General features: G+C 43.2%; 4 protein-coding genes across 5 annotated transcripts in view; 1 reads left to right on the top strand and 3 right to left on the bottom strand.

The window, feature by feature from the left end:
* The window catches only part of LRRC49 (leucine rich repeat containing 49), a 37,802-nt gene extending 37,023 nt beyond the window's left edge, over positions 1 to 779 (bottom strand). Inside the window, exon 1 of the mRNA XM_030281790.4 lies at positions 484 to 779. Coding sequence (XP_030137650.4) covers positions 484 to 537 — 54 coding nt within the window. The 5' untranslated portion in view covers positions 538 to 779. The remainder of the gene's footprint in view (positions 1 to 483) is intronic.
* A 1,844-nt stretch (positions 780 to 2,623) lies between these two features.
* Positions 2,624 to 10,309, top strand: LARP6 (La ribonucleoprotein 6, translational regulator). 2 transcript variants are annotated; one of them, XM_072934065.1, is made up of 3 exons: positions 2,624 to 2,829; positions 7,044 to 7,236; positions 8,318 to 10,309. In XM_072934065.1, exons 1-3 carry the CDS (start codon positions 2,816 to 2,818, stop codon positions 9,383 to 9,385), a joined length of 1,275 nt encoding a protein of 424 aa, XP_072790166.1. In that variant the 5' UTR covers positions 2,624 to 2,815; the 3' UTR covers positions 9,386 to 10,309. The 2 variants fall into 2 exon arrangements, with proteins under 2 accessions (XP_072790166.1, XP_002195080.5); XM_002195044.5 differs by lacking the exon at positions 2,624 to 2,829 and adding an exon at positions 2,910 to 3,191.
* An 853-nt stretch (positions 10,310 to 11,162) lies between these two features.
* Positions 11,163 to 19,192, bottom strand: MAPDA (N6-Methyl-AMP deaminase). Its single transcript, XM_030281795.4, has 10 exons — positions 19,068 to 19,192; positions 17,514 to 17,644; positions 16,938 to 16,998; positions 16,498 to 16,585; positions 15,867 to 15,948; positions 15,072 to 15,198; positions 14,337 to 14,417; positions 13,544 to 13,682; positions 12,972 to 13,072; positions 11,163 to 12,092 (listed from the first exon to the last, which is right to left on the bottom strand). The coding sequence occupies exons 1-10, from the start codon at positions 19,125 to 19,127 to the stop codon at positions 11,901 to 11,903; spliced, it is 1,062 nt and encodes a 353-aa protein (XP_030137655.4). The 5' UTR covers positions 19,128 to 19,192; the 3' UTR covers positions 11,163 to 11,900.
* Positions 19,193 to 20,146: 954 nt separating this feature from the next.
* TM2D3 (TM2 domain containing 3) lies at positions 20,147 to 23,633 on the bottom strand. The gene is given in 8 exon segments (XM_032750266.3): positions 20,147 to 20,506; positions 20,780 to 20,855; positions 21,433 to 21,607; positions 22,124 to 22,281; positions 23,071 to 23,169; positions 23,228 to 23,414; positions 23,417 to 23,539; positions 23,541 to 23,633. Coding segments are annotated over 8 exon segments (1,062 nt in total). The 5' UTR covers positions 23,619 to 23,633; the 3' UTR covers positions 20,147 to 20,340.
* Between the last annotated feature and the right edge of the window lie 704 nt (positions 23,634 to 24,337).

Genomic DNA, 24,337 nt, shown 5'->3' with positions numbered 1-24,337 from the left:
TCAAAAATATCAATACAATTGTTGATTGCGATATTGATATTGCATATCAATAGAACTGCTTTTTAAACAATAAAGCTATTTTCAACAGCAAAATCTACCAAATAAGGAACTACTTTGCAAAATACTATGAAGAATACATCACGGCTCTAAGTAACACTAACTTTTAGTTTACAAAAATCACACTAGTTTTAATTTTAAAAATACACTGAACGCGTGACTTTCACGGGGATACAACTCTCAGTACGAAGAAAACAAGTGTTGACATTTAAATATGCCTTCTATTATCAAAAGGCAAAACATGCTGCTCTTTCAGCTAGATTTACGCGACAAAACCGAAACGTTTTTTGTGCTCACAGGAGCACGGAAGGCTCATCCATGCACCTCCCAGTACAGCACAAATGATGCCGGAGCTGCCACCCGTCCCGCAGCCCAGCCCCGCAGCCCAGCCCGGCGGCCCCGGCAGCCCAGCCCGGCGGCCCCTACCGCTGCGGGCGCGGCCCGCGGGCCCCGGCCGGGCCGGCCCCGGCTGGGCACCATGGCCCGCTGTCCCTCGGCCCCGCACGGCTCCGCGCAGCCCCGCGGCTCCGGCAGCTCCTCCGCTCCGCACGGGCCCTCGGCCCCAGGCGGCCCCTCGGAGCCCCGCGATCTCAAGCAGCCTGTCAGAGCTCCGCGGTCACAAACAAGCCACGGCCCCGCGCCGCCGCCCTGTCGGAAATGGCTCCGCCGTTACCGCGGACACCGCGGCTTCCGCCCCGCCCGCCGGCTGGGGCGGTGCCGGGGGGCGGGAAACCGTGAGGGGCGGGAAACCGTGAGGGGCGGGAAACCGTGAGGGGAGGGAAACGTGAGGGGAGGGAAACCGTGAGGGGCGGGAAACCGTGAGGGGAGGGAAACGTGAGGGGAGGGAAACCGTGAGGGGAGGGAAACCGTGAGGGGAGGGAAACCGTGAGGGGAGGGAAACCGTGAGGGGTCGAGGACGGACGGACCGACAGACCGATCGACGGATGGATGTGGCGCTCTGATGTCCTCCTGCTATGCCCGGTGTCACCCCCACCCCGCTCCCCATAATAAAAAGCCGCTATTATGATTGTGTTTTTCTGAATTCTGCAAGCAAGTGGCTGTGTGTGAAAGCCCGTAACAGGGCGAGAAGCTGGATGGTTCCTGCCGTGCCTCAGAAAGTTGTCTTCTGTGGGCACAGACTGGTCACAAAATGTGACCATCACAAAATGCGACAATCAGCCTGTGCGAGCTCTAGGTGCTGATCCCGCAATTTTAGTTCCATCTGCTGGAAAATGCACCATAAGAAATCTGTACAGATTTTGGATGTGGAGTTGAGGTTCATGGGTTTATGATGTTTACTGGATAGCAGTGAGCCATGGGTTTCCCTCTAAGGGATTTCTCTACATTAATACATTTCATTTTAAGTTCTGCTATATTTACAAATACTGCTTTATATCTACTGGAAGTTAAGCACTATAAAGCACTGTTATATTAAAAGGAAAATAAAACAAAACAAACCCAAAAAACATCAGTCTGGTAATTTCAATGGAAATCTAATCAAAACAGTGTTTGAAATGACATCAGTCTTCATCTGGCCAAAAGCCAGTTCTGTGCTGTAACCACTGGTAGAACAAATAAACACATCTAGTGTCCTCTGCCATAAAATCAAATTCCCTTAACCTTGACAGCAAGATATATCAGATAAACTGAAAGGTCTCTCTCAAACATCATTTGGGTTAGCTATTTGGGTAGCACAAAATAGTTCTTTGTTCATACTCCTGACCTTGTTTGTGCTCAGGGAGGCAAACAACTTCCATGAACTCATACAAAATCTGACCCATAGCCCCTGTCCATATTCTTGCCTAGAATGTGTAATTCGTGTTTGTATTTCTGCGTCCACTGAAAAAAATAGCAGTGATGCATTACCCAAGACATAATACAGAATGTTCCATCAGCAGAGTACTAGAGATTTGGTTAGTGATGCTTGTAAGCATATTTCATAAACAAAATACTTTATTGCTTAAGGCACATTTAAAAATCAGCCAAAGCCTGAGGCAGGGCAGTCTCAGAATGTGTCCATGCCAGCAAACCTGACTCATGAGGACTGTTTGCCACAGTATGAGAAGAACTGGCCCTGAGTGAAGTCTCACTCTTTGTCCATCCAAAATTTTAAGAAGAAAATATTGAAGCAATGCAGACATAAACAAGGATGCCAAAAATGAAGCTGTGACTTAAAGATCATTTAGCAGTTTGGGTACAGACAGTACTGAAAACAAAATCTTCCTTGAGTGAAGAATAAGTATTTACATGGTATATTGAAAAGCTTTTGATTCTAATATTTAGCACATGAATGTCAATATCATTTTAGTAGCTGAAACATAGCGCAATAGTCTGAATTATAGTGCAATAGTCTTAACTTCAAAATAATTACTGCCTAAGTATTTCAGAAAAAGGGCCTGTATTTTAATTAGTTCTTAAGGGGGGATGTTTTTATTCTGTGTAAGTGCCATGCAGAACGATAGAGGAGACTCCTCTGCAAAACCAACACGTATAGAGTCATGTTCACTCGTGTATCTTATTTCCAAATCTTACCCTCGGCATTTAAACCACACTTACCCCAGCGAAACCCTTCTGACTTTCACAAAACGCAACGCTCTGGTCAGGGAGCGGCGGCGCAGCCCCAAGGCTGCACCAGGAGCAGAGAAGCAGGCGCTGCTTTCCGCAGAGGAGCCCGCTGTTTTCTGGCGGAACAAAAGCAGTCCCTGTTCAGCCCTCAAGGAGAAGGACTCCTCAGCTGCCCGGCGGGCCCGGGGGCGGCATGGCTGGAGGAAGGTTGGAGCCTCCCGCTGCCGTGCGGGCGCGCCGGGGGAGTGGAGCTGGGAGCGCCGCCCCAGCGGGAGGGGACTGGGGGGCCAGAGGGGAGGCGGCCGGGCGGCTGTCGCAACCCGGGGCATCGCGGGTGTCGCGGCGGGCTGAGCCCGGCCCAGGAGCGCCATGGCTCAGCCGCCGCCGGCCGAGCCCGGGGCCGCGCCCGCCGGGCCGGAGCTGCCGGCGAGGAGCGGCCCCGTGCAGATCCGAGTGGCCGTCCAGGCGGCCGCCGAGGAGGACGAGGAGGACGAGGAGGAGGAGGGGGGCGGCGGAGCGCAGTGCCCCAGCTGCAGCGAGGAGGACTCGGGGCGGTGCGGGCGTTCCAGGTGAGCCCCCGGGCAGGGGCTCCGGCGGCGGGGACGCGGCGCGGGCGGGGCTACCGCGGACACCCCCGGAACGGAGCGGGCCCGGCTGATGCAACGCCGAGGGGCGGGTGGGAGACGCTGGAAAGCCTCCAGCACGGACACCCGGCGGCCGGAGGAGCTGCCCGCCGCACCGATGGCTCCGCCCGGGCTGCGTCCCACCCGCCCCCGACGGGACTGCCGGGCCCGGGGCTCCCCCACAGCGAGAAGCGCCGGGCTGTGATGCCCGCGACATTTTCAATTCACTGCGTTTTACAGAAAGATTTTGGGGGTTAGTTGTAGCTGCGTTTTGGAGTATTGTTTTGGGGTTTGATGTTTTGGGGTTTTTTCTCTTTTTGCCCGTTTTGGCCTGGTGGCCTGAAATAGTTTTGATGCTTACTAAAATCTCTTGCTTGTAAAACGAACATCCAGGATTTATGTGCCAGCAAACTGCAGAGAGACAAAGCTCTACTAGTTGTAGCTCATCCTGTGGTCTGTACTAAAGCTGCAGATGGAGTAATAAATTGTCAGATAAGGATTTAGGTATAGTAGCAACAAATCCAGTATTCTGTTTGAACATTTATTGTTTCTAATTGATTTTCAAACTTCATACCTAGCATTACACAGAGTGAACTGCAATGTATTATTTTAAATTACAGAGGGGTTGTAGAGTAGTGAGAAATTGTATGTAGCTGCCAAAATTGTCAAAACAGAAGTTGAACAGAGCTAGGCACAGTGCAGTTAAGGTGTTTAAACTGAGTCAGCTTAGTTATTCCACAATCATATGTGACTGTTGTATTTTTATAAATATGTACAGCAGCCTAAAGTATTGCATTCCATTTACTGATTTCTTGAAATCAGGATATTATTTACGTTTGTTATCTATGATAGTATTACTTGTGAAGAGCTTCTAGCCCTGGCCTAGACTAGAAAAGAAATTGTTATTTTTTCAAACTCTGAAAGACAATAGCTCTTAAATACTCTTAAATGTCACTTATTTAATCCTCTGCAGTAGCTGTTGTCTTCAGAAATGTTTGCCGACAGTGTTGATGTATATTCAGTTCTTGTGGAGGTTGCCTTTTTGTGAATGGGCTCTTCTTGATCCAGGAAAGGCCAGAGGTATTGCTATGGAGAGAACTCTAAAGACTCTGCATCAAAAGTAGGTGTCTGGAGTTTACACATGTTTCTGCCATTTACATATAACCTTACCAAAGGACTTCCTTTTTGGGAATGCAGCATCTGATAGGGAATTATTTACAAACATTTGGAAAATTATTAAGGATGATCTAAAACTGCTGGGAATGAGCCATCTCACTCTCCAGCTGAAGCTTGCAAACAGCTTGCCATCAGTAGGCACCCAGTACTGTATTTGTGTTTTTGTTCACAAACGTGGACTGCCCTTGAGTGGCTGTACTCTTGGAACTTATAAATTAGATTGCCACATACTGCTTATTAATACAATACTTCATTCATTTGGAGACTCAGCTAAAAAATTTCAGAAGGTTAGATACTATCCAAACAATTTATTATATTATTTGTGAGCTATTTAAAATTCTGAATCTGCTCTCTCTGTAGATATGTTTTGTTTTTTAGTGTGACTAATGACCAGATGAGTCACCGTGTTAAAAGACTGTTTTTCATTCTGTTTTACAAGCATATAATCACAAAGCTCTGAATTAAGAAATAAGGTTGTGAATAACTACTAGGATTTGGTTCTTTGTCAATGTTGACTGAAATTATTTATCAACTACTTTTGTAATACAGTTGATACCCTAGAGGTGCTACCAGTTGATCATTATCACAAATTAACATGGAGCTAGTTACAAATTTCTGTATTGATTGTAGGTGCAATTTCCATACAGCATTTAGTGAGGGCTATTGTAAGACCCCAGAAGATTTTGTAAAAACTGACATGTCTGCCAAACATAGAAATAGTGTATAGGTCAAACTGTGACCAATATTTGTGAGGTGAAATGTTTCACCCTGATTCAGTATGTCAATGCTGTAGGTCTCTGCAAACATGCAATTAATTTTTGTTGTTTTCCAAAGCACAATACCCCTTTTTGTCTCTAAACAAACACCTGCAAATATCTATGCTAATAAATCCCTAAAACAAATGAAAGCCTGATCCAGAACTAAAGGCAAGCTTTTCCTAGAAGAGTGTGGATTTGCAAAAAGACTGATATGTTCCAAGCTTCTTGTACCCAGACTAATTCTGAATCAGTAGTAAATGAAGTAGTGAGAAGGGATTATCATGAATGAAAAATAACCACCACTGGCTTTTTCTTCCTTCTGAAACCAGCACCCACAGCTGGGCCTTAGATATTTTTTACCATCCTAATTGTAACTTCATCTATTATCCTCTACTTCTGGCTTTGCCAATTAACATAAATTCTTTGTCTTGGTCTCTCATTCTTGTCATTCCTTTGAACTGTACCCTATTAAAGGCTATTAAAGTGAGTATCCACATATATCTGATGTGTTGCCCTATCACCAGAAGAACCATAACAACTACATGTACTGTAAGCTTCAAAAAGCCAGGTGCCAGAGAACTGCTGTACCTTGTCCCAGCAGCAGGCAGAGTTCCTGAGCAGAGCCCACTGAGCTACCCACACTCTCCATTCAGCAGCACTGTGGCAGCTGCCTCTGTCACCCCTGGACAGAACTGTTCAGGGCAGGGGATCCAGCAGGCTGCATCCTCCCCGCCAGATTGGCCTCACAGCACTCCAGTGTGATGCCTGCTCATTTTCCTAAGGCTTTCAAAGCCTGCAAAAGCTACTTAAGACAATTTTGGGGAAATGCATGGCTCCTTTTCATTACTAACGTACCTGGGAGACCAAACTAATACATTATTTATTGGGTACTTAGTGAATGATTTTATTTTTTTAACAGAAACTTTCATGATGATCCCACAACAAAACTAGACCACTAACAGCTTGAAAAAATGACTCTGACTTAAGATAGACTTGTCCATTATAGTCACCTGTAAATGGAAATTTCTATTTCAGCAACAAACATGTTGCTGTAACTGCACGTGGCAAGATGTTTATCTTGAATCCATGGCTGCAGTATTTTTTGAGGAATAGAATGCTCAACAGTGCTCCATTTTGCCCAGGTACCCAAACAATATGATGGGAGGTAAAGAGAAGAAATGAGAATGACCTCATGAGGTTATTCCTCAAGAGGAACCTGCATGTGTGCATATAAACCTGTTCCTGAGTTACATGAGCTGACAGGTATAGCCCCTGTGCTAAACTGTTGGTTATGTTACTCTGTCACTCTGGAAGTGACCTATAAAACGTGCAACAGTCCAGTCAGTCCTTCCTCCTCCCTGGATATCAGCTCCTGCATCCATGCAGTGAAGAGGCTCAAGAAATTATGACTGCATCAAGCTGGAATATTCATTCTCCAGGATGTGACACTACTCATGAAGCACATAAAGGTCAGGCCTACGTTTAACAGCTTCATAATGAAAAATATACCCCTGTAACTGGAGGAAATTTGTATAGTACCCAGTGCCAGGGCACCTTCATTTCATGTTTTGGTGGAGGATTTGAGATGTCAGTGCTTTTAAGCCATTAGTGTAGATGTTTCATTGTTCTGCACTGAGATCAACTTTTGGAATGAGCTCAGGAGCTTGACTCCTTTCCCAACTGGAATGCTTCATCCTCTGAGCTAGCCTGCTGGCTCAGCTGGATGGGTGATACCTGTCCAGTGCCCACATCTAAAGTCAATAGGAACCAGCACTATGGTTATGCCCTTTCATTTTGAAAGGCTCTTTGAATCCACTAATAGAAGATGAATATCTGTTGATAAAATGATTTAATTGTTTTCCAGTGGTGGGGAAAATGATGATGACTCTGACCAGAACTGGAAACCACCAGAAAATGACCTGATCCAGAAGTTAATAGCACAGATTGAGTATTACTTCTCAGATGAGAACCTTGAGAAAGATGCCTTCCTTCTGAAGCATGTGAGAAGAAATAAGATGGGCTATGTCAGTGTTAAACTTCTCACTTCATTTAAGAAGGTAAGCTAACTTTTTAAGACTTTGTCATCGTTTGAAGGGTCTCATGAAGGGTCTCATGCAAGCCTGAATGTAAAAGCAGTAGAAAATATTAAAGTAACATTTTCTATACAAACTTTATAGTCTTTCTCTCTATTGCCTGGTTTTGCTATGATGTTTAGGTTTGTACTCATCCAAAACTTGCACTGCTGGTTGTTTATTGGCTAGGGAAATCATTGGCTTAAAAACCTGTATGTTTCTACATTATCATTCTTGGAGACAGGAGGACATTAGATAAAATTAATTTCCACAGCAACTACTCATGAACAGCTGGGTAGTCCTGGTAAAGTTACGTTCCTTTCTCAGAAGGGACAGCAAAACTGATTTTGGACAGAGAACCAAAAATGAAGAGTAGTATAAAGTATCTGGTAACCGATGTCCCTTAGACTTGAAGTGAGTTTTATTTTTCTTTTTTTTTTTCTCCTTACATTAGAAAGACCTATGTAAATCTGTACGTAACTGATTTCTAGAATTACAATAGAAACACTTTGTCAAGCTTTTAAATCTCATTGTTTTGTAGAGTTATTCAGTCTAGATGTTAAGGCACTGTCAATTTTGTCAGACCACTTAGAACAGATTATATTGGTAACAGATAAACTGTCTATAAACATGTAATGAAAATGGAAAAGTTTGTGGTGTTTTTAGACTGAGATTTTTGAGGGAGGAAAGATCAGTTCAATACAGTGAAGACCTAAACTTCTTGTTTGGCAAATGTAGCATCCATAGAACATGCGTTTTGATAATGGTTCAGGCCTAGATGTGTAATGACCAAGCACTATGTGAGCAGGCTTTCAGATTATGATTTCCAGTTTAAGCTTGAGTGCCAGTTCCTGTTTTAATTTGATTCAACAGGACATGAGCTTGACAGGAGCTCACAAATGCCCATTATATCATGAAAACTCTTTACTTTCTCACTAAGTCTGCCACATGAAACTTAAATCCAGGGCTCTGCTTGTAGACTGAAGCCTGCATCTGCCTTAAAATTCAGTGACTAGTTTGATTTGGTTTGTTCAGTTGTGGGGATTAACCTGTGTCTGTCCCAAAGGTGAAACACCTTACACGTGACTGGAGAACCACAGCCTATGCACTGAAGTACTCCAACACTCTGGAGCTCAATGATGATAACAAAAAGGTTCGAAGAAATACTCCAGTTCCATTGTTTCCAAGTGAAAATGTCCCTACCAGGATGCTACTGGTGTATGATATCCACATGATTTCTGAGCTGCAGGCCCTTAAAAAGGAAGAAAATGGATGCATGCAAGAAAGGATAATGGAGCATCTTCTCAAAGCCTTTGTAAATTTTGGTGTAATTTCATCAGTTCGTATTCTCAAGCCTGGCAGGGATCTCCCCCCTGATATCAGGAGGGTCAGTAGTCGGTACACCCAGCTGGGAACCCAGGAATGTGCAATTATAGAATTTGAAGAAGTAGAAGCAGCCGTACGTGCTCATGACTTCATGTGTGCTGAAAACAAAGAGACAGGCATAAAAGTTGTCCAGATAGGCATGAAACCACCCAAGAAAAAAGTTCCCAAAGACAAGAACCGTGATGAAGATACCAGCAAGAGCCTTAAGAAGACTCGATCCCTTAACAAGAGAGTTGAGGAACTTCAGTTTGCTGGTGATGAATCTTCAGCAAACAGCTCTTCTGACCCAGAGAGCAATCCTACGTCACCACTGTCAAGACGCAAACGTATCACAACAAATACGAGTAATCTGAGCCCTGTCATCCACCCAAACAACCACCTGAGTCCCAATATATCACCCAGATCAAGTCCTTGGAACAGTCCATCTTCATTAAGAAAAGTAACCAAAAAGTCTCCGCTGGCTGAAGACAGCAAGCTTAACCCAAGCACTAGCCCTGAAATTCCAAGGAAACACACTGATTATTCCTCAGACAGCAGCATCACTCCTTCTGGGAGCCCCTGGGTGCAGAGAAGAAAAGCCCAAACTCTGACACAAGAGAAGAGTCCTGTCAGCAGCCCCATGTTGGTTCGGAAAATACAAAATGCAGACGGTCTCCCTGTAGGGGTGCTGCGGCTGCCTAAAGGTCCTGATGGCACCAAAGGATTCCACAACGGCTGTGAAAGAAGGAGGGCTATGAAGGGTGAATAGACTATTCTTTAAAAACAGTTTCACAAATCAGCCAACTGCTGGTGACCAAACGTGGTGAAAACCTGTCACTTGAGTGACTCGGTTAAGTCAGTATTTAATTTGAAAAGCTTTTGTATTTATATAGAGACTTCATCATTTGTATATTTGTATATTTTCCTCACAGAATAGATGAGGTTGGAAGGCATCTCTGGAGATTGCCCAGTCCACCTCCTTTGCTGAAGCTACAAGTCACTGATATGTTTCAGTATCTGCAAGGACAGACTCCCCAGCCTGTCTGGGTGAGCGTTCCCATGTTCAACTACCCACATAGAACCAGTCTGTGCCCCTTTTCCTGTTACTGGGTATTGCTGAGAAGTGCCTGGCTCCACCTTCTTTACTTCTTCTCATCAGATATTTAAAGACCTTGATGAGATCCTCCCCCAGAGCCCTCTCCACTCCAATCTAACCAGTGCCCACTCTCTAAGCCTCACAGGAGGGACATGCTAGCCTTTTAATCAGCTGAATCACTTAGCTAATGCAGGGCCTCTATCTGCATCCGTTCTTTTTAATGTATTATTTTGAAACACCTAAATATTCAAGCAGACATATAAATAATTGATGTAAGTACATTATTTGCCAAGCTAGGATCCTGAGAAGCAGTGTGTACTTATGCTTCAGTGGTTGTATTATGAAAAGCTATGGAATGTTACCAGTCTCACCACAGGGAGCTGAGGCTTTGAAGATTGCCTGTGTTTGCCTCAGAAGGAACTGAGAAACCAAGGCCACAGTGAGCAGTTGTTCTCACATACATCACCAAAGCAGTACTGTTCAAGATTGCTTATCTTCAACCAGTGTGCATTTTGATGAGTAAAGACTCTGAGCACTGGAGACTACTCAGTAAGTGTTCTCTTGTATAATCAGATGGAAATAAAAATATTAACACTAGATCTATTTTGTTTACTTTAAAAATAAGTTGAGCTGCACATGAATAGATAACTTAAACCTCATCTTATATCACGTGAAATTCTAGTAGCATTTACTCAAAATTTCCATTGCATTCAAGAAAAGAAATCTTCTCTGCCCCATTACTGATGGTTAATTCTGTGATGATGCTTCACTCTCTGTGTCACAGTCATTTTTATACAATATTATAAACTAAACAGTAGTTATGTCACTGCTAACTCAGAATTTGACAAGTAGGGTCAGTAAGAAGTGCTTAAATTAAAATTAACTATAATGCTATATGAAGTCAAGGAAGGAAACTGCAGTTCCACTTACAAAAGTCAAACTCTGGAAAATTAGCCCAGTAAGAGGGTTCCAAGTTGCAATGGTGATCTTGGGAACTGTGCATGACAAAGGTCTCACCAGATGGTGATTCTTCATTCCAAAAGTCCACATCCTGTCCAACTTCCTAAGTGCGACATTTCTGCTGTGTAAGTCACAGTTAGACTCCTATATACAGAAATCCCAGCTCTGTGCATTGCTCTTTAGCCACCCACATACATTCCTGGGTCTTTCACTGCACACAAATGGAATCCTCCAGGTGACCTCCCAACTCCCATTACACAAACTGCAGCATGTGCACATTCACAGGCTTTGTGAGCTCTTAGCACCAGAGCACACAGGCAGTGCTTGGAGAGGGCAGAGTGAATCCTGAGGCTGCCCAGGACAGGGAGAGCCAGGGCCTGCCAGAGCAGCAGGGGAGAGGCTGGCAGGCAGCACAGTGCTCCAGGGACTCACCCCAGAGAATCCTGCTTCTCTTATGTAGAGCTCAAACACACACATGCACACCTTGAAGTGGTGGTTTCAAAAACATGGAGCTTGAGGCTATTTTTATTGCTTTTTTTTACACAACAAACAGCAATTCTAAAAAGCATTTTAATAATAAGACCACTTTGCCAAGTAGCTCAGTTACTGAAAGCATTCAAGATTCTTAAGTGCCTACACATCACCAGTGCCCAGGGCACCAGCAGAGACCTCCACATGATACTCAATCCACAGCAGCTTTAGTCATACACATACAGCAATAAAACCAGATACACTATTAAATCCTTGGTATAAATATTTAGTTATCCCTGAGTTTGTTTCTGTCTTCACATTCAATCAAGAGCTTAAAACATAAAAAAAAATACAAACCCCAAAATTTCACACTGCACATTCAAACTGCTTGGCCAAATGTCAACAGAGATGTTTTAAACATCAATAGCTCTGCCTTGATTTTGTTCCACCTCTTAAATGTTTATATTATGATAACATATTGCAACTAAGTATTTTTTAAAATGTTATATCAACTCAAGAGAAACAAGGTGACAACACATCTGGCATTTTAGTCACAGGCTGAGAGCCCTTCTCACCTACCAAAAGAAGATTTACTTCTGTCCCCAGTTACAAGAGATGCATTCCAGTTGCCTTCATTTCACACAGGCAGTTTATGGCTGGGTTTAAAACCCTGAGGTCTGAAAAAAGCCAGGGACTTTGGTAAAAAAAGCTTATTAACTCAGCTAATAGACCCGAGCTATTTAGGACAACAGTTTGATTAATCAAACAAAGCTGGCTTCAGCTTACACCATTGTTCCCTTAGCTTGGATTTTACTGCATTTGAAGCAAAAGTATAGTTGATTGATTCATAGGAAAGATCCCACATCTGTGATCGAGTCAGATTAAATGTTTTTGCAACCAGCTCATATTCTTGTGATAGATCAGTTGCAAAGATGCCTTTATCATCAGTCTGGAGTTAAATTGAAAGGAAAGAAATAAAAAAGTTTAAATTAGTTCCTCTATATCAAAAGGGTTTTTCTTCTAAACATACAAACCAGTTTTATCTTGCTGTCTCACATTTTATTCCACTGTTCTTTCATCTGTGCATGATTATTTAATTCTTTATTGCCCTATTTTCATAAAAATGAATAAATTATTCAAATATATAAGAAAACTTCTTAAAATGATGGCATGATTTATCAAGAAAATAGGATTTCCTACTAAAATTGCTAGAAAGATGGCTATCAAATACTGCATATATTCAAGGTCTGTCAGTATGTGCAGGTCTCCTTATTCCTCTTTTCCCTTTCCCCATATAAGCAGTGCTATAAAATACATATATATGTAAACACACACTTGGACTATGCTATGGGTTATGGGGGTTAAACTAACAGGATAATACTATAACCCTGCCAATGGCAGCACAAGTACTTGGCACTTGCAATGCTTAAAGACCTCAATGAGCTATCAAGAGAATTATCAAGAGCAGGAGCTCTCCCCCAGCATAATGTACACCAGGTAAGCAGAGGTGCATATGCAAGCACTGGAGCCATGGGTTTTAAATCTGTCATTGTGCAAAGAGCTATGAAGTTCACTGCTTGTATAGCTGATCATTTTATCCCACAGAAAAAAGTCCTGGCTTTACAATAGAACCAAGATAAATACTAGCAATTCCCATTTGAATTAAAAGCATTTTTCAAACATAACATTATGATTGCCTAGAAGAAAATTATTTGCTAGAAGGTCAGAAATTGTATGTCAGTTCTGATCCATAAACAGAGAAAGACTTCTCCAACCTCACAAGTTTAGCCCTTTGCTTAAATACATGCTCAAAAATCAAAAAACTTACACAAAGCACTGCAGGATGGCCCATGCTGTACCAGTATCCAAAATGGTGTTTGTCACAGGAAGGCACTGTCTGACATTTTATGTTTGATGTCATGCAAAATTCTAAGGAAAAAAACAGAAAAAGAAATGAGGACATATAATGAAATAAGAGACATGTTAATTGACTTAGAAAGGTCCTGAATAAAAATTAAAATCAGCTACTGTTGTTTCCTTGATTTTCTATGCTTCTTTTGTAATTTCTTTTGAGAAAAGTTTGCTAATCTATTTCTTTGGGGTATAAAATTTAGGGAACTTGCAAACCAGGTACAGAACCACCACACAGTCTTGTACAGTAGTGACAAACTATGATTTGGGAATTGGTTTTGCTTCCATTTGAAACATCAGCTGTTGTCTGCTGCCACAAAGGTGCCAAAACCCCCACAAGCATCATGAGTGTACCTTCATGGGCAAGTCTCATTGCCATATTTGTCCAAGTCACCTCTGGTCAAAGACAAACTGGTGTCACTGGATCAGCTGTACATATCCTGTTCTGATATTCAGAGACCAAGTCATGGCAAATATTTTTTTTCTTACCAATAGGTATATGATTCTGCTGAACCAATGACACTATCTCTTCAGAGCCTGCTGCTGTGGAGTTGAGAAATGTTCCGTGTCCAATTCTGTCAGGAGGCAGGCCCAGGAGAATCTTGGTCTCCTCTTCTTGATTTGGAATCTAGAGAGGATATATTTCACATTCTGTCAAGGCAGCATAAAACAGCACATTATATAACTACAATGGACTTTCAGTTCTACATTCATGACGTCTCTCATTCGAAAGAAAGTGTTAGTGAAATAGAAACAAGTATAAATATTCTGATGACATCATATGTCCTGCTTAATTTCCTGAAAAAATAACTATCTTCAGTATTTATGGTAACTATATTCAGTATTTATTCTTGAAGCCAATTCCAGCCACTATTTGAACAGATGAGCAGCTCTTTCTATGATCCCAGTGGAATTACAGAGCTCACTGCTCATGATTTCACTACACATGATTTCTCATAAAATACCAGTAAGAAAGCAGTGGATCTCTTAGAAAGCTCCTAATTTCAATTTCACACCTAAACCCCCAATGGATATAGTACAGGAAGCAATAATCTGCCTGTTCAGATTTAGGACAAAAGGTTGACTATTTCTCCTTGTTTTCTTGTCTCTTTTCAAATGCCCCAAACCATTAATGCTTTGGTCTGAGAAGTCCAAAATGCAGATAAGGTAATTTTAATTTCATCAAGATTTTCACAAAATGACAATTACAGAGAATCAGCAAAATAAAAAAAAAAAACCCCAAAAAAAAACACAAAAAAACCCCAACCAAACAACATTTTACCTCACAAAGATGCAGTGCCAGCTTCAGACCTGCTTTTTTTGCTTCAGAGAGTGGTTCCAAAAAATCTTGACCACGTCCTGCCTGGAAAACAGGAACACATCACTTTTCTACAGCTTATTTGACAAAATCCCTGTCATTACTATAAATAAGAAGTCTAGCAGTAGCCAAACACTACATTCAAATACATTTATATTTAAATTATTCCACTTTTCCCCTTACTTCAGTTTGGAATGCAGCAAGTCAAACAAGCCTCTGCCATACGGTTTAGACCAATGGATCAAACACCAGTAGGTCAGATGATGCCTAAGATTTACAAGCCAATTGTCTTGATTTTGATACCTTTTACACAGCTACCACCTAGAGCTATTTCACTTCAGCTTCACAGCTGTCCTCAAACATTTTTGCTTTCTTAATACAAAATGAACATTTGGTGGAGCTAAACGAAATGTAAACTATTGACAACTTGCCTCCACCCAGTTAACCTGACTGGGATAACTCAGGTACACACACTTCCCAGATAACACTGCATTTCAATGGTACTTTTCTCAGTCACATACCAATCTAAGAGTATCTGCCCCTTACAGCAACAAGGATGAACCCAGTATTAATCCATTCCAGCTAGGCACAAAAATTAGACAAAAATTTGTGAGAAAAACCTATGGTTAGAACCACCTGCAGTTACACAACATTATATATTTATCTTCAAGAATAGACTAAAATAAACCAAAAACTTACAGTGGGATCACCACTGAGGTCAAGTCCTACTACAACCCCATCACTGGAAAGCAGGAACTCTTCAGCAAGTTTTACAGTTTGCTTAGCAACTCCTGGGCCATCTCTTCTGTTTATTGCTATTAAGAGCCTGGGACAGAAATGTATGAAATTATTATAAGCTGTAATATCAGGAGCTCAACAGATCTGATACCAACAAAAAATGGCAATTCATATCCTTCATGACTGAGTATAAAGAGTATGTGTGTAGGAAACTGTTTTAGGAATGAAGGTACCACAGTGTAGAGGGTCACAAACAGATAAATAAGTTGGCCCATGACATGCAATAACACCTATGGAGGATGAAAATTCTTCAGCTTTCAGAAATAAATCTAGTAAGGGTTATTACAAAGGCTACAAAAGACAGGAGAGCAAACTGTCTCCAAACAGCCACTGACACCTTCTGAAACTTCAGCTGGTCAGGACCAGTTCTTCTTTACAGGAGGCTGCTTGTACAGCTAATCAAACAAAACCTTTGCAATGAAGCTAAGCTGTGAAAAAGGAGCCATCTCCATGAAAAACACCTCTTTCACTGAAAATGTTGCAAAGCATGGACAGTCTAAAAGATGAGAGGCTTTACCCAGTTTTCTTCTTTAGGAGTAAAAAAGAAGATAAAGAGTCAGGATTACACTCCATGTAATCTGGTTTAAAAACAATTTTCTTTCCTATACTGCTGGCTTGTAAACCACTCTGCAAGCATGACTAAGCATCAGACTACACAAAACCTTGAAACAGAGGTGTTCCACATGCTTTATTTACCTTACATCTATATCCAAGCCCTCCTCTTGACACTGCTTTATACCCTCAAGTACGGTTTCAACATACATCCTTTTGGTCATACCTGCAAACATATTTTAAATTATTTTTATTATATTGCAGACCTAGCTCTCTAAGTTTCTAGTCACCTAAGTTTCATGTTGTACCTTTGATTTTAGACAATAGTCTTCTAACCCATGTAATTCTAATTCTATCTGTAAATATAGCTTTACTGTGAAGCACATATTTGAACTAAACCTCCTCCTAAGCATGTGGAAAAATTAAAATGACTTTGTGTGAACCAGAGAATCACAATAGGATTTCTATTATGTGTTTCTACTAAACCATAAAGAGAAGAAAAAACCAAAACATCAAAAGTAAAATATATCGGCTATTAAAAACAGCAGACTCAAGTGAATAACCCAATCTCATGGTTGTTGTGACCAACCCATTTTGTTCCTCAAAAATCTAATAGGAAAGTGACCTGCTTTTACCTGGTTAAATCTTAGCTTTCATATTTGAAGAATATTTTTATTGAGCCAACTAAATTTGCCTTTACTTATTATTAACATAGTCTTCAGCTAAGTTTTATACTGCAAGAAAATCACAAATTAACTACCAGAACAGACTGTACCTGTGGAATTTTCTTCTCTTGGAGTGCTTCTCAATTCCAGATACTTAACACCATCATCAGCAAATTCTTTAATGACATCTTTAGTTATCTGATTAAGTAAAAATGTATTCAACATCATAAAAGTGATACTTATAATTAGTTATATTTTCCTTTACAATTAAAAGACCCAGTTATTTTTTGTTGTGAAACATTTGCAGTGTTTTCAGTCCTGGTGTGTTTTTAGTGGTCCCCATGTCTGTGGAAATACTACCACACAGAAGGCACATTTGATTCTTTCAGGGACAGTGAAGACAGTTCAAGGGTTTTACAGCAATTATTCTGACCTTCAACTGAAAAGGACCATTGTTGATATTATTACTTGGAATCCAATGCTCTTAATCCATCTGGTTGTGACTATGTGTACTGCTTGCTTGTTTTAAGTGAACTTTTAATTAATTTACCAGTAAAATATCTTCAGTCCTCGTGGTAACCTGATAGATGATCTGAAACATCTGAAAACATCTAAAATAAAATAGAAAAAAAAATAATTGGAAAGACACTGAATGAGTATTTAGGAAAAAAAAAAATCTACATTTTAAAAACACCTACCCACTGGAGTCAACTAGCTTGACTGTAACTTGAAATACAAAGAAACATTTGAACAATTTCTGATTTTAGATACTAACAAAGCATTCCCAACAAAAGTTGTTACTGCCACAAAGTTTTTTAAAGGAAAAGGAAAACATGAAGTTTCCAAAAAAGGAAACTAGGTGAGTCAATTTTCTCTGAAAATCAGATGATCTAAGTGAAAAATTTCAATCTTTTAAAGAAGCAATTAATCAACAGTTTTCTTTTTAGTTTGCAAGCACTGAAGAAATTAATCTGTAGATAAAAATATTTTAAAAAATCTATGAGATTATGCTGTAAAACTTAAAACCATATTTTCTGCAGTTAGTGAGTAAGGCCATACATTTCTGTTTTCAACTTAATTGAAAAAATCTTTGGTAAATGTTCATCACACACATGCATATACTCACTCATCTAAGGTTCTTTTCTTCCCTTTGTCAATCACAGTCATTCCATTCTGGATCTGAAGGTTTGGCTTCTGGGCCATGAGTTTCTTCATAGTAGCAGTACTGATACAGCCATTCAAATGAGCATGGAGTTCCTACAGAAATAAAAATCCTATGGACTTATGACAAGGATGGCTTCTGCACCTTGTTTGTACTACTGTTCTTGTATCCTACAGCAGTGTTTCACTCTGAGTTTGAAAATAACAGTTATCTGCATTTTGGCTAATAATAACTTCCTTAGGTTTTTGCAAGCACTGGTTCAGCTGAGAACTGCCCTATTTCTTTAGTGTCTGCTGTTGGCTCTGGTCTGCATGGGAGCACAGCCGGCTCAGCAAAGAGCTCTCCAGACAGTTCTTGGGGTGGTGTGATCCAAGGTGAGGAGGAAGCCAATAGCTGCCTCAGTATTACAAAAAAGTACACTAAGGATTCAAGAACTCTCCCCATCCACTGCAAGTTAAATGTACATGTCCATTATTAACATATAGCAACAGGTGTCTACCCACTCCCCTTGTTTTTGTTCATACTCTGAAGTTTAAACTCACATCAGAAATGCGGCAAGATTCTGCCATGAATGCTAACTGCAGTAACTGCACTCCTTTGCCTGAGGCCTCTTTTTGCCTGATTTTCTATTGACATCCTGACTTTGGGCTCCACATCTATGATTCTCAGCTCCACTCCTCACTTCACCTTTGCTCCTTCTTATCTCCAGTCTCCCGACTTAAGGAATAGGTCTCTAGCGCCCTCCCAACTCACTCAGAATGTATCGACAAAGCATCTACTTTGTCACCTACCTCTCGTCTCCCTGTACAAATCCATTCTCAATAGGAAAAAAAATTTCAATAAATACTTCCTTTCAAGCTTTACACTGGAAAACATGTCGAAACTGTAACTCACCAGAAGCTGTGGCTGCTTACAGATTCTGGTGACTGAGCCAAATATACAGTGCTACAACTGTGTTGCATTTTTCACAAGCTTACAGTTACCTCACAGAATTCTGGCAGACATTAAACATGCAACCTGAAAAGCAACTTAGTGAAAAGGAACGCTGGAATGCAAGGATGGTGTGGCCAGCAGTGGGTTTACTGGTGCCCCCGTGCACTGCCTGCACAGAGCTCTGTACGTGCTCTCGGGGTTTGGTGAGTGCGGCACACGAGCCCCGATAAATCCACACACACCGCTACGGAAGGCTTGCACTGATATGCAAGAAGGCACACCCTCGGGACATGGAGAAAAAGCGTTATCTGAGCCAGAGTTCTTGGCTAGACTGAGGGGAAATAGGACAAAAAGAGAAAATTAAGATCGCGCTCAACTGATTTAATTGCAATTAGATTAGTACGGTCGGTAAACAAACCGGACAGGCAAACACCCGACTGCATTTTGCGGTGGGATAAGGCCCTTAGAAACCGCGCGTTCGGGAAGGACTGCGGGACAGCAGCAGCGTCTGCCGCTCTCTGTCTGTGCCTGCAGCCCGAGCCCGGTGCCGCCGGAGCAGGTCCGGGCCCGCCGCCCCCCGCTCACCGCTTTGGGCAGCCGCCGGTAGAAGCGCAGCTCCCGCTCGCGGTCCCGCTCTGCCGCCATGGCGGCTCCTGTGCCGGGGGCGGGACGAGCCGGGGCTCGGCGGCGGTGGCGGCACCGCCCCGGCCGGCCTCGGGCCCGCCCCGCCCCGGCATCGCCCCGCCCCGGCACCGCCCCGGGCCCGCCCCGGCTCCGCACAGCGCGGGGCCGCGGCCGCCGCTCCGCCCGCGCCGCTGCAGCGGGACCGAGCCGAGACCGCGACAAACTGTGTCAGGATTAACGCCAGGAAAGCTCCAAGGGACAATTTATTGAAGCGACAGCATTTCCAGCCCGACGGCACCGCAGTGCTGCAGCAGCGGCCGCTCCGGCCCCGGGCTGGGGCACGCACACACGGCAGGCATCCACCGCCACTACACGAGGTTGTCCTGTAATGGCACTAGTCCGCTACTTCATCGCGTCACAAAGTCCTCATGGATAAACTCAGCGATTATATTGCCGACCCTTTTCTAAAGTAATTTGACAAGCTTGCTAGCACAAGAATAGGAACTCTAACTTTCACGGATATGGTGGCCAAACCAAATCAAATCAAAGTTATTCCAGAACAATCAAAAAAATCTATTTCAATTATTTAATATTTAGACCTAAGTGATACTGCAGTCTAATTCTAAACTCCCCCATAATTTAAAGTCAAGTCCCTAAATAGATATTAGCTCTTGCTATGTCCCAAACCAAGACAATAATGTAATTAACATCATAAAACATGGTGATTTACATACTACCCACATAACTCAGGCAAATAAATTATCCTCCCACAAATTAAAAAAAACCCAAAACTCTGACATATTTAGGGAAGTTAGCTTTAGAGTTAAATTAGAGTTGATTTAAATTAAAGAGTTAGCTTCAGAGTTAAATTAAAGCATAGAAATATGAAGTAAACAATTCAATATTCAAATTAGTTTGCTGCTATTTGCAGGGCCTGACAGATCATCCAAGTTCAAGCACAGTCGAGAATTTGGTTAGCTGCTCAACTTTTTTTCATAGAAAAATACCATGTCTATAGAAGAAATGAAATTAATTTCAACTTACTCAGTGATCCACTCTTTTATTTGACCTTAGTTAAAGGCAAACCAAGTACAGATACTGTACATTAAAATGTATGCACATACAGAACGAACAGTTGTTCTTCATTCTACCTTAAAGGCTCAAACCTCCACACTTGTTTCTTTAGGGCCCTTTGCAGACAACGACTCCTCTCTGAAACACATTGCACCCACATTTAAATATAGAGAGATCCATCTGCAGGTCCCACATAGCCAACACCTATTAGCAGCACATCAATTAGTGTCCATATTCCAAGTCCACCGAAGCTGAAGAGTTTTCCCAGACCTTCCCGCCACTGACCCAAATAGAAACGATCGGCACCAAATCCACCAAGGGTGATGCTATAAGAATAAAAATACGATTAATTATTATTATTTTTAGAGGAACTGAGCTTGGGTACCCAAATGTTTTTCCCCCAGCTGTGTTTGCTGAAGACAGCCAGCACTGTTGAATGTGAACCCTTCATGCATTCTATGCCCACCACTTCAAGCTCGACTATCTGAAATACATGTTACTTGGCACACCTTTAAAAAAAACCAGAAAACCATAGAAGCTTAAGTTTTAAAGAAAATTAATCTATTTTAGCTTGACATCAACCAATAGTTCCTGCTTACCTTAGTGCCAAAGCAGTAGACCACTTATAACCTCCAGTCCAGTTGCAATAGAGCATCTTAGGAAAGACACGGTTACCTAAATATTGGAAAATATTAAAATCTTACTGAAATAAAGACCATATGATAAGGAAGAAAATTACAAGGAAGAAGATACTATATTTTTCCAAAGGAAAAGGGTTGACACTAACTGAGAAACAACTGTGAACACACAAGCTCATTTATACCCTGCAGTTTTCTGTTCCATCAATCTTAGTCCCATATCAGAAAAGTCAGTGAACAGAGGGAAAATTAAGCCTAGTGGGATGGAATCGGCATAATTTTCTTTAACTGGCCTATGGAGACATTTGATATTGATTCTATTAGTGGTCTGAGAATCAGACCACTAGTAGGGTCAAGTAAGTTTAACTCACAGAAGTTGACAAAAATAAAAATAACTGTTTTCTCTGGTGTGACAAAATACAACAATATAATAAGCCAATGTTTGCAGTTAGATGTCAAGATTATGCTCAAAAATGAAATGCAACAATAAAAAATTCAGTAGATTGATCAAGGAGCAGGCTGTTATTGCAAAAAGGACATAAACAATCTTTGTATTCACCCATTACAAAATATGTGGAAAATTCTTTAGAGAAACCCAGCTTTGCCCACTTTACCTAGACAATGAATGTGATCCCGGACTGTGCAAGTTGCATTGTATCGCTGTCGAGGGCAGGAAACTGTCATGCAGTTTGTGGAATTGGTACAGACATAATCACTAGTGGCAAGCTGCCAGCAAAATTGGCATGTCATGTTAATTGTAAAGCTCTCCTGCTCATGATTATTCTCATCCTGTAAAAAAACAGCACTTTTACTCCAATAGTATTAAAACCAAAAATCAATGTGCAGTATCAAAATAGATTTAATGAGCAGACACTTTGGGCAAAAGAACAACTGTTCTGTTTGCTACCTTTTACAGAGCAGAATAGAAAACCACCAAAGTGGTATCAAAGTCACATTCAGCATTCCTGATTCCTCTAATTTAAGGCTGCTGCCAAAGGGAGGACTCATTTAGTCTCACCTAAGGTCAGTTTGTAACTCTGACAGATATTTAGCCTCCCCACTCTCAAAATGTTTGGAGTGGTTTAACTCAAAGGCATGGCCAGGTAACAAAAAGATCCAAGGCACGAAAGGCAAACCAGAGAAGGGCAGGCCTGCCTCTTTAACAGCTCACAGTGAGTGATCAAACTTACCACAGAATGGCAAACCTACCTACATCAGAATCTGGAAATCAATATTCTGCATTTTAAGACAAGATGCCACAGTTTAATTACTTAAATCTGGGGTTAAGAATAACAGGTTACTTACAACACAATGAACATGCGGCTTGACTTTGCAATCAAAAGTTGCCGTCTTCCCATATATACAGGAATAGTTTGTGTTACATGTCATGCAGTCTGGTGGCAGTCTACTGCAAAGCCCGTTGCTGGGACAATTAGTCAGGTAAGGTGGAATTTCTGTACTTTCTGAAAGGTGCAATAAGTTAATTAAGAACCCAAGTAAAAAAAGCTAAATAGCCTAAAGTACATATATACATTTTTAATACATACACATACACAAACACATGCAGTGATGCTGTATAAAGGGCTTTCCTCACTATACATGGAGCAGCATTCCCAGCCTGTGCTGTGCCAGAGGAGCCACAGGGCTCTGTGCAGGACACCAGCCAACATTTCAGCACAGCACCAGGACTGAGCTTATGGGGATTAGTGCTGCCTCAGCCAGCGCTCCTCAGCAGAAATAATCAGTTCAGGAATAGCAGCTGGGTGACAGGGGTAACCTACTTTGAGCTGAGCTCTAATTAGGGCTACAGCTACCTCAGCCATTTGCTGTTTGCATGTGTACAGAATCACCTCCTAAACTGCCAGCAAGAACAGCATCTCTGTCAGTCCTGATGCACCCTCAGTGAGCTACAAAGCTGTACTGATGGTGGACAGGCAGCAAGTTCTTGCAGGATGCTGGAGTCTTTCAAGAACTTCCACCATTCTGAGGGTATAAACCTCATATAGCACAATAGTACTTTAACCTACAATTTTATAGCTCTTATATGAACCAGTTGTCTAATTAGATAACCCAAAGTAACTGTTACAGTCATAGAAAAGTAATTCATAATGTGGTACACTGCAATGCTTCTTACCACTGTGAAATCATGTACAGGTCTCTAAGACCCAGTTCAAGAACTTTCGGACTCTGGACTGAGAAGGATCCATGAAAGAAACAAAGAAACAAAGAAAATAAACAACATAATACCTTACCTAATGCTTTAAAATAGGGAGCATTTGTACTTGTTGAAGTTAGGCTTTTTGCCAGTGTAGACTGTGGCTGTGAAAGCTTTGTTGTCATCAAAGATCCCGCTACAAGACAAAAACATGGAGAAAGCAGATTTACAAAGGGTTTTCTACTAAAGAATACCCTTTAACGAAGCAGTGTAAGCAGTTCTTTGACGGAAGGATGGAGCAGAGGACCCGTTCGGGAGGCACGGCTGCGTTCGTACTGCGCGCTGTCTCTGCGGGAGCCGCTGTCCGAGGGCTCGGGAGAGCCGCGATGTGCAGCTCCCGCCAGCCCTCACGGCAGCCACCGGGCACGGGGAGGAAGGAGAGGCAGCTCTGCCACACCACCCGCCCCGACCGTGCGGAGCAGCCCCAGGCCGTTCTGCAGCACCCACGTTCGCGGCAGAGAGCAGGCACAGAAGGCGCTGTGTAACAGAGCAGCACACGAGCCGGCGGAGCGGGGCCTGGCCCGTCTTCTGCCCTGACACCGAGCACCCCAGCCCCGCAGAGCCGGCACGACGGAACGCGGCCATGCCCGAAACACCCACCTCATCCCCAGTCAGGGGCGCGGCAGCGCATCCTCACCCACCGCGGTCACCGCCACCTCCGCAGCCGGACCCGCGCTCCGTCCTGGCCGCGGGGGCAGCCGCTCCCACCCCAGGCCCCAGCCAGAGCCCCTGTCCCTTCTCCCACCCTCGCCGCCCTGTCTCGGCGCTGCGGCCCCGCTCACCGCGGCCCGAGAGGACGGAGAGCTGCGCCAGGAACAGCGCGGCCCCGCAGAGCCCGCGCAGGGCGCGCCGCCACCGCCGCGCCGCCATCTTGGTGCGCCCGGCGGGCCCGGCGCCGCCGCCAGGGGGCGGCCCGAGGGCGGGGCGGGGCCGGCTGAGGCTGCGGGAGCGGCGGCGCCGAGACCGCTCCGCACGGCGGCGGAGCGCGGCAAAGCCCGGGGTCGCTGCGAAACGCTCCCAGAGCGGCAAAGCCCGGGGCTCGCTGTGAAACGCCCTCAGAGCGGCAAAGGCCGGGGCTCGCTGTGAAACGCCCTCAGAGCGGCAAAGGCCGGGGCTTGCTGTGAAACGCCGTCAGAGCGGCAAAGGCCGGGGCGCGCTGCGAAACGCCCTCAGAGCGGCAAAGGCCGGGGCGCGCTGTTAAACGCCCTCAGAGCGGCAAGGCCGGGGCGCGCTGTGGAACACCCTCAGAGCCTCAGCGCTGCAGGATCAGTACACCACACATGGAGCACGAAAGCGATCATCCA

The sequence above is a fragment of the Taeniopygia guttata genome, chromosome 10 (genome assembly GCF_048771995.1).
Source record: "Taeniopygia guttata chromosome 10, bTaeGut7.mat, whole genome shotgun sequence".
NCBI classification, from domain to species: domain Eukaryota; kingdom Metazoa; phylum Chordata; class Aves; order Passeriformes; family Estrildidae; genus Taeniopygia; species Taeniopygia guttata.
The sequence above is the reverse complement of the archived record's forward strand: the minus strand, read 5'-3'. Positions and strand labels throughout refer to the sequence as shown.

What these genes read in the sequence shown, in the direction of transcription:
- MAPDA (XM_030281795.4), bottom strand. Translation starts at nt 19,127, where the DNA reads ATGGCGGCAGAGCGGGACCGCGAGCGGGAGCTGCGCTTCTACCGGCGG. An exon ending in ACCGGCGGCTGCCCAAAGCG is followed by an intron (nt 17,645 to 19,067) that starts GTGAGCGGGGGG and finishes TTATTTCTGTAG; the next exon opens with GAACTCCATGCTCATTTGAA. An exon ending in GGACTGAAGATATTTTACTG is followed by an intron (nt 16,586 to 16,937) that starts GTAAATTAATTA and finishes TTACTTAATCAG; the next exon opens with ATAACTAAAGATGTCATTAA.
- LARP6 (XM_002195044.5), top strand. Translation starts at nt 2,992, where the DNA reads ATGGCTCAGCCGCCGCCGGCCGAGCCCGGGGCCGCGCCCGCCGGGCCG. An exon ending in GGGCGGTGCGGGCGTTCCAG is followed by an intron (nt 3,192 to 7,043) that starts GTGAGCCCCCGG and finishes ATTGTTTTCCAG; the next exon opens with TGGTGGGGAAAATGATGATG. An exon ending in TTCTCACTTCATTTAAGAAG is followed by an intron (nt 7,237 to 8,317) that starts GTAAGCTAACTT and finishes TCTGTCCCAAAG; the next exon opens with GTGAAACACCTTACACGTGA.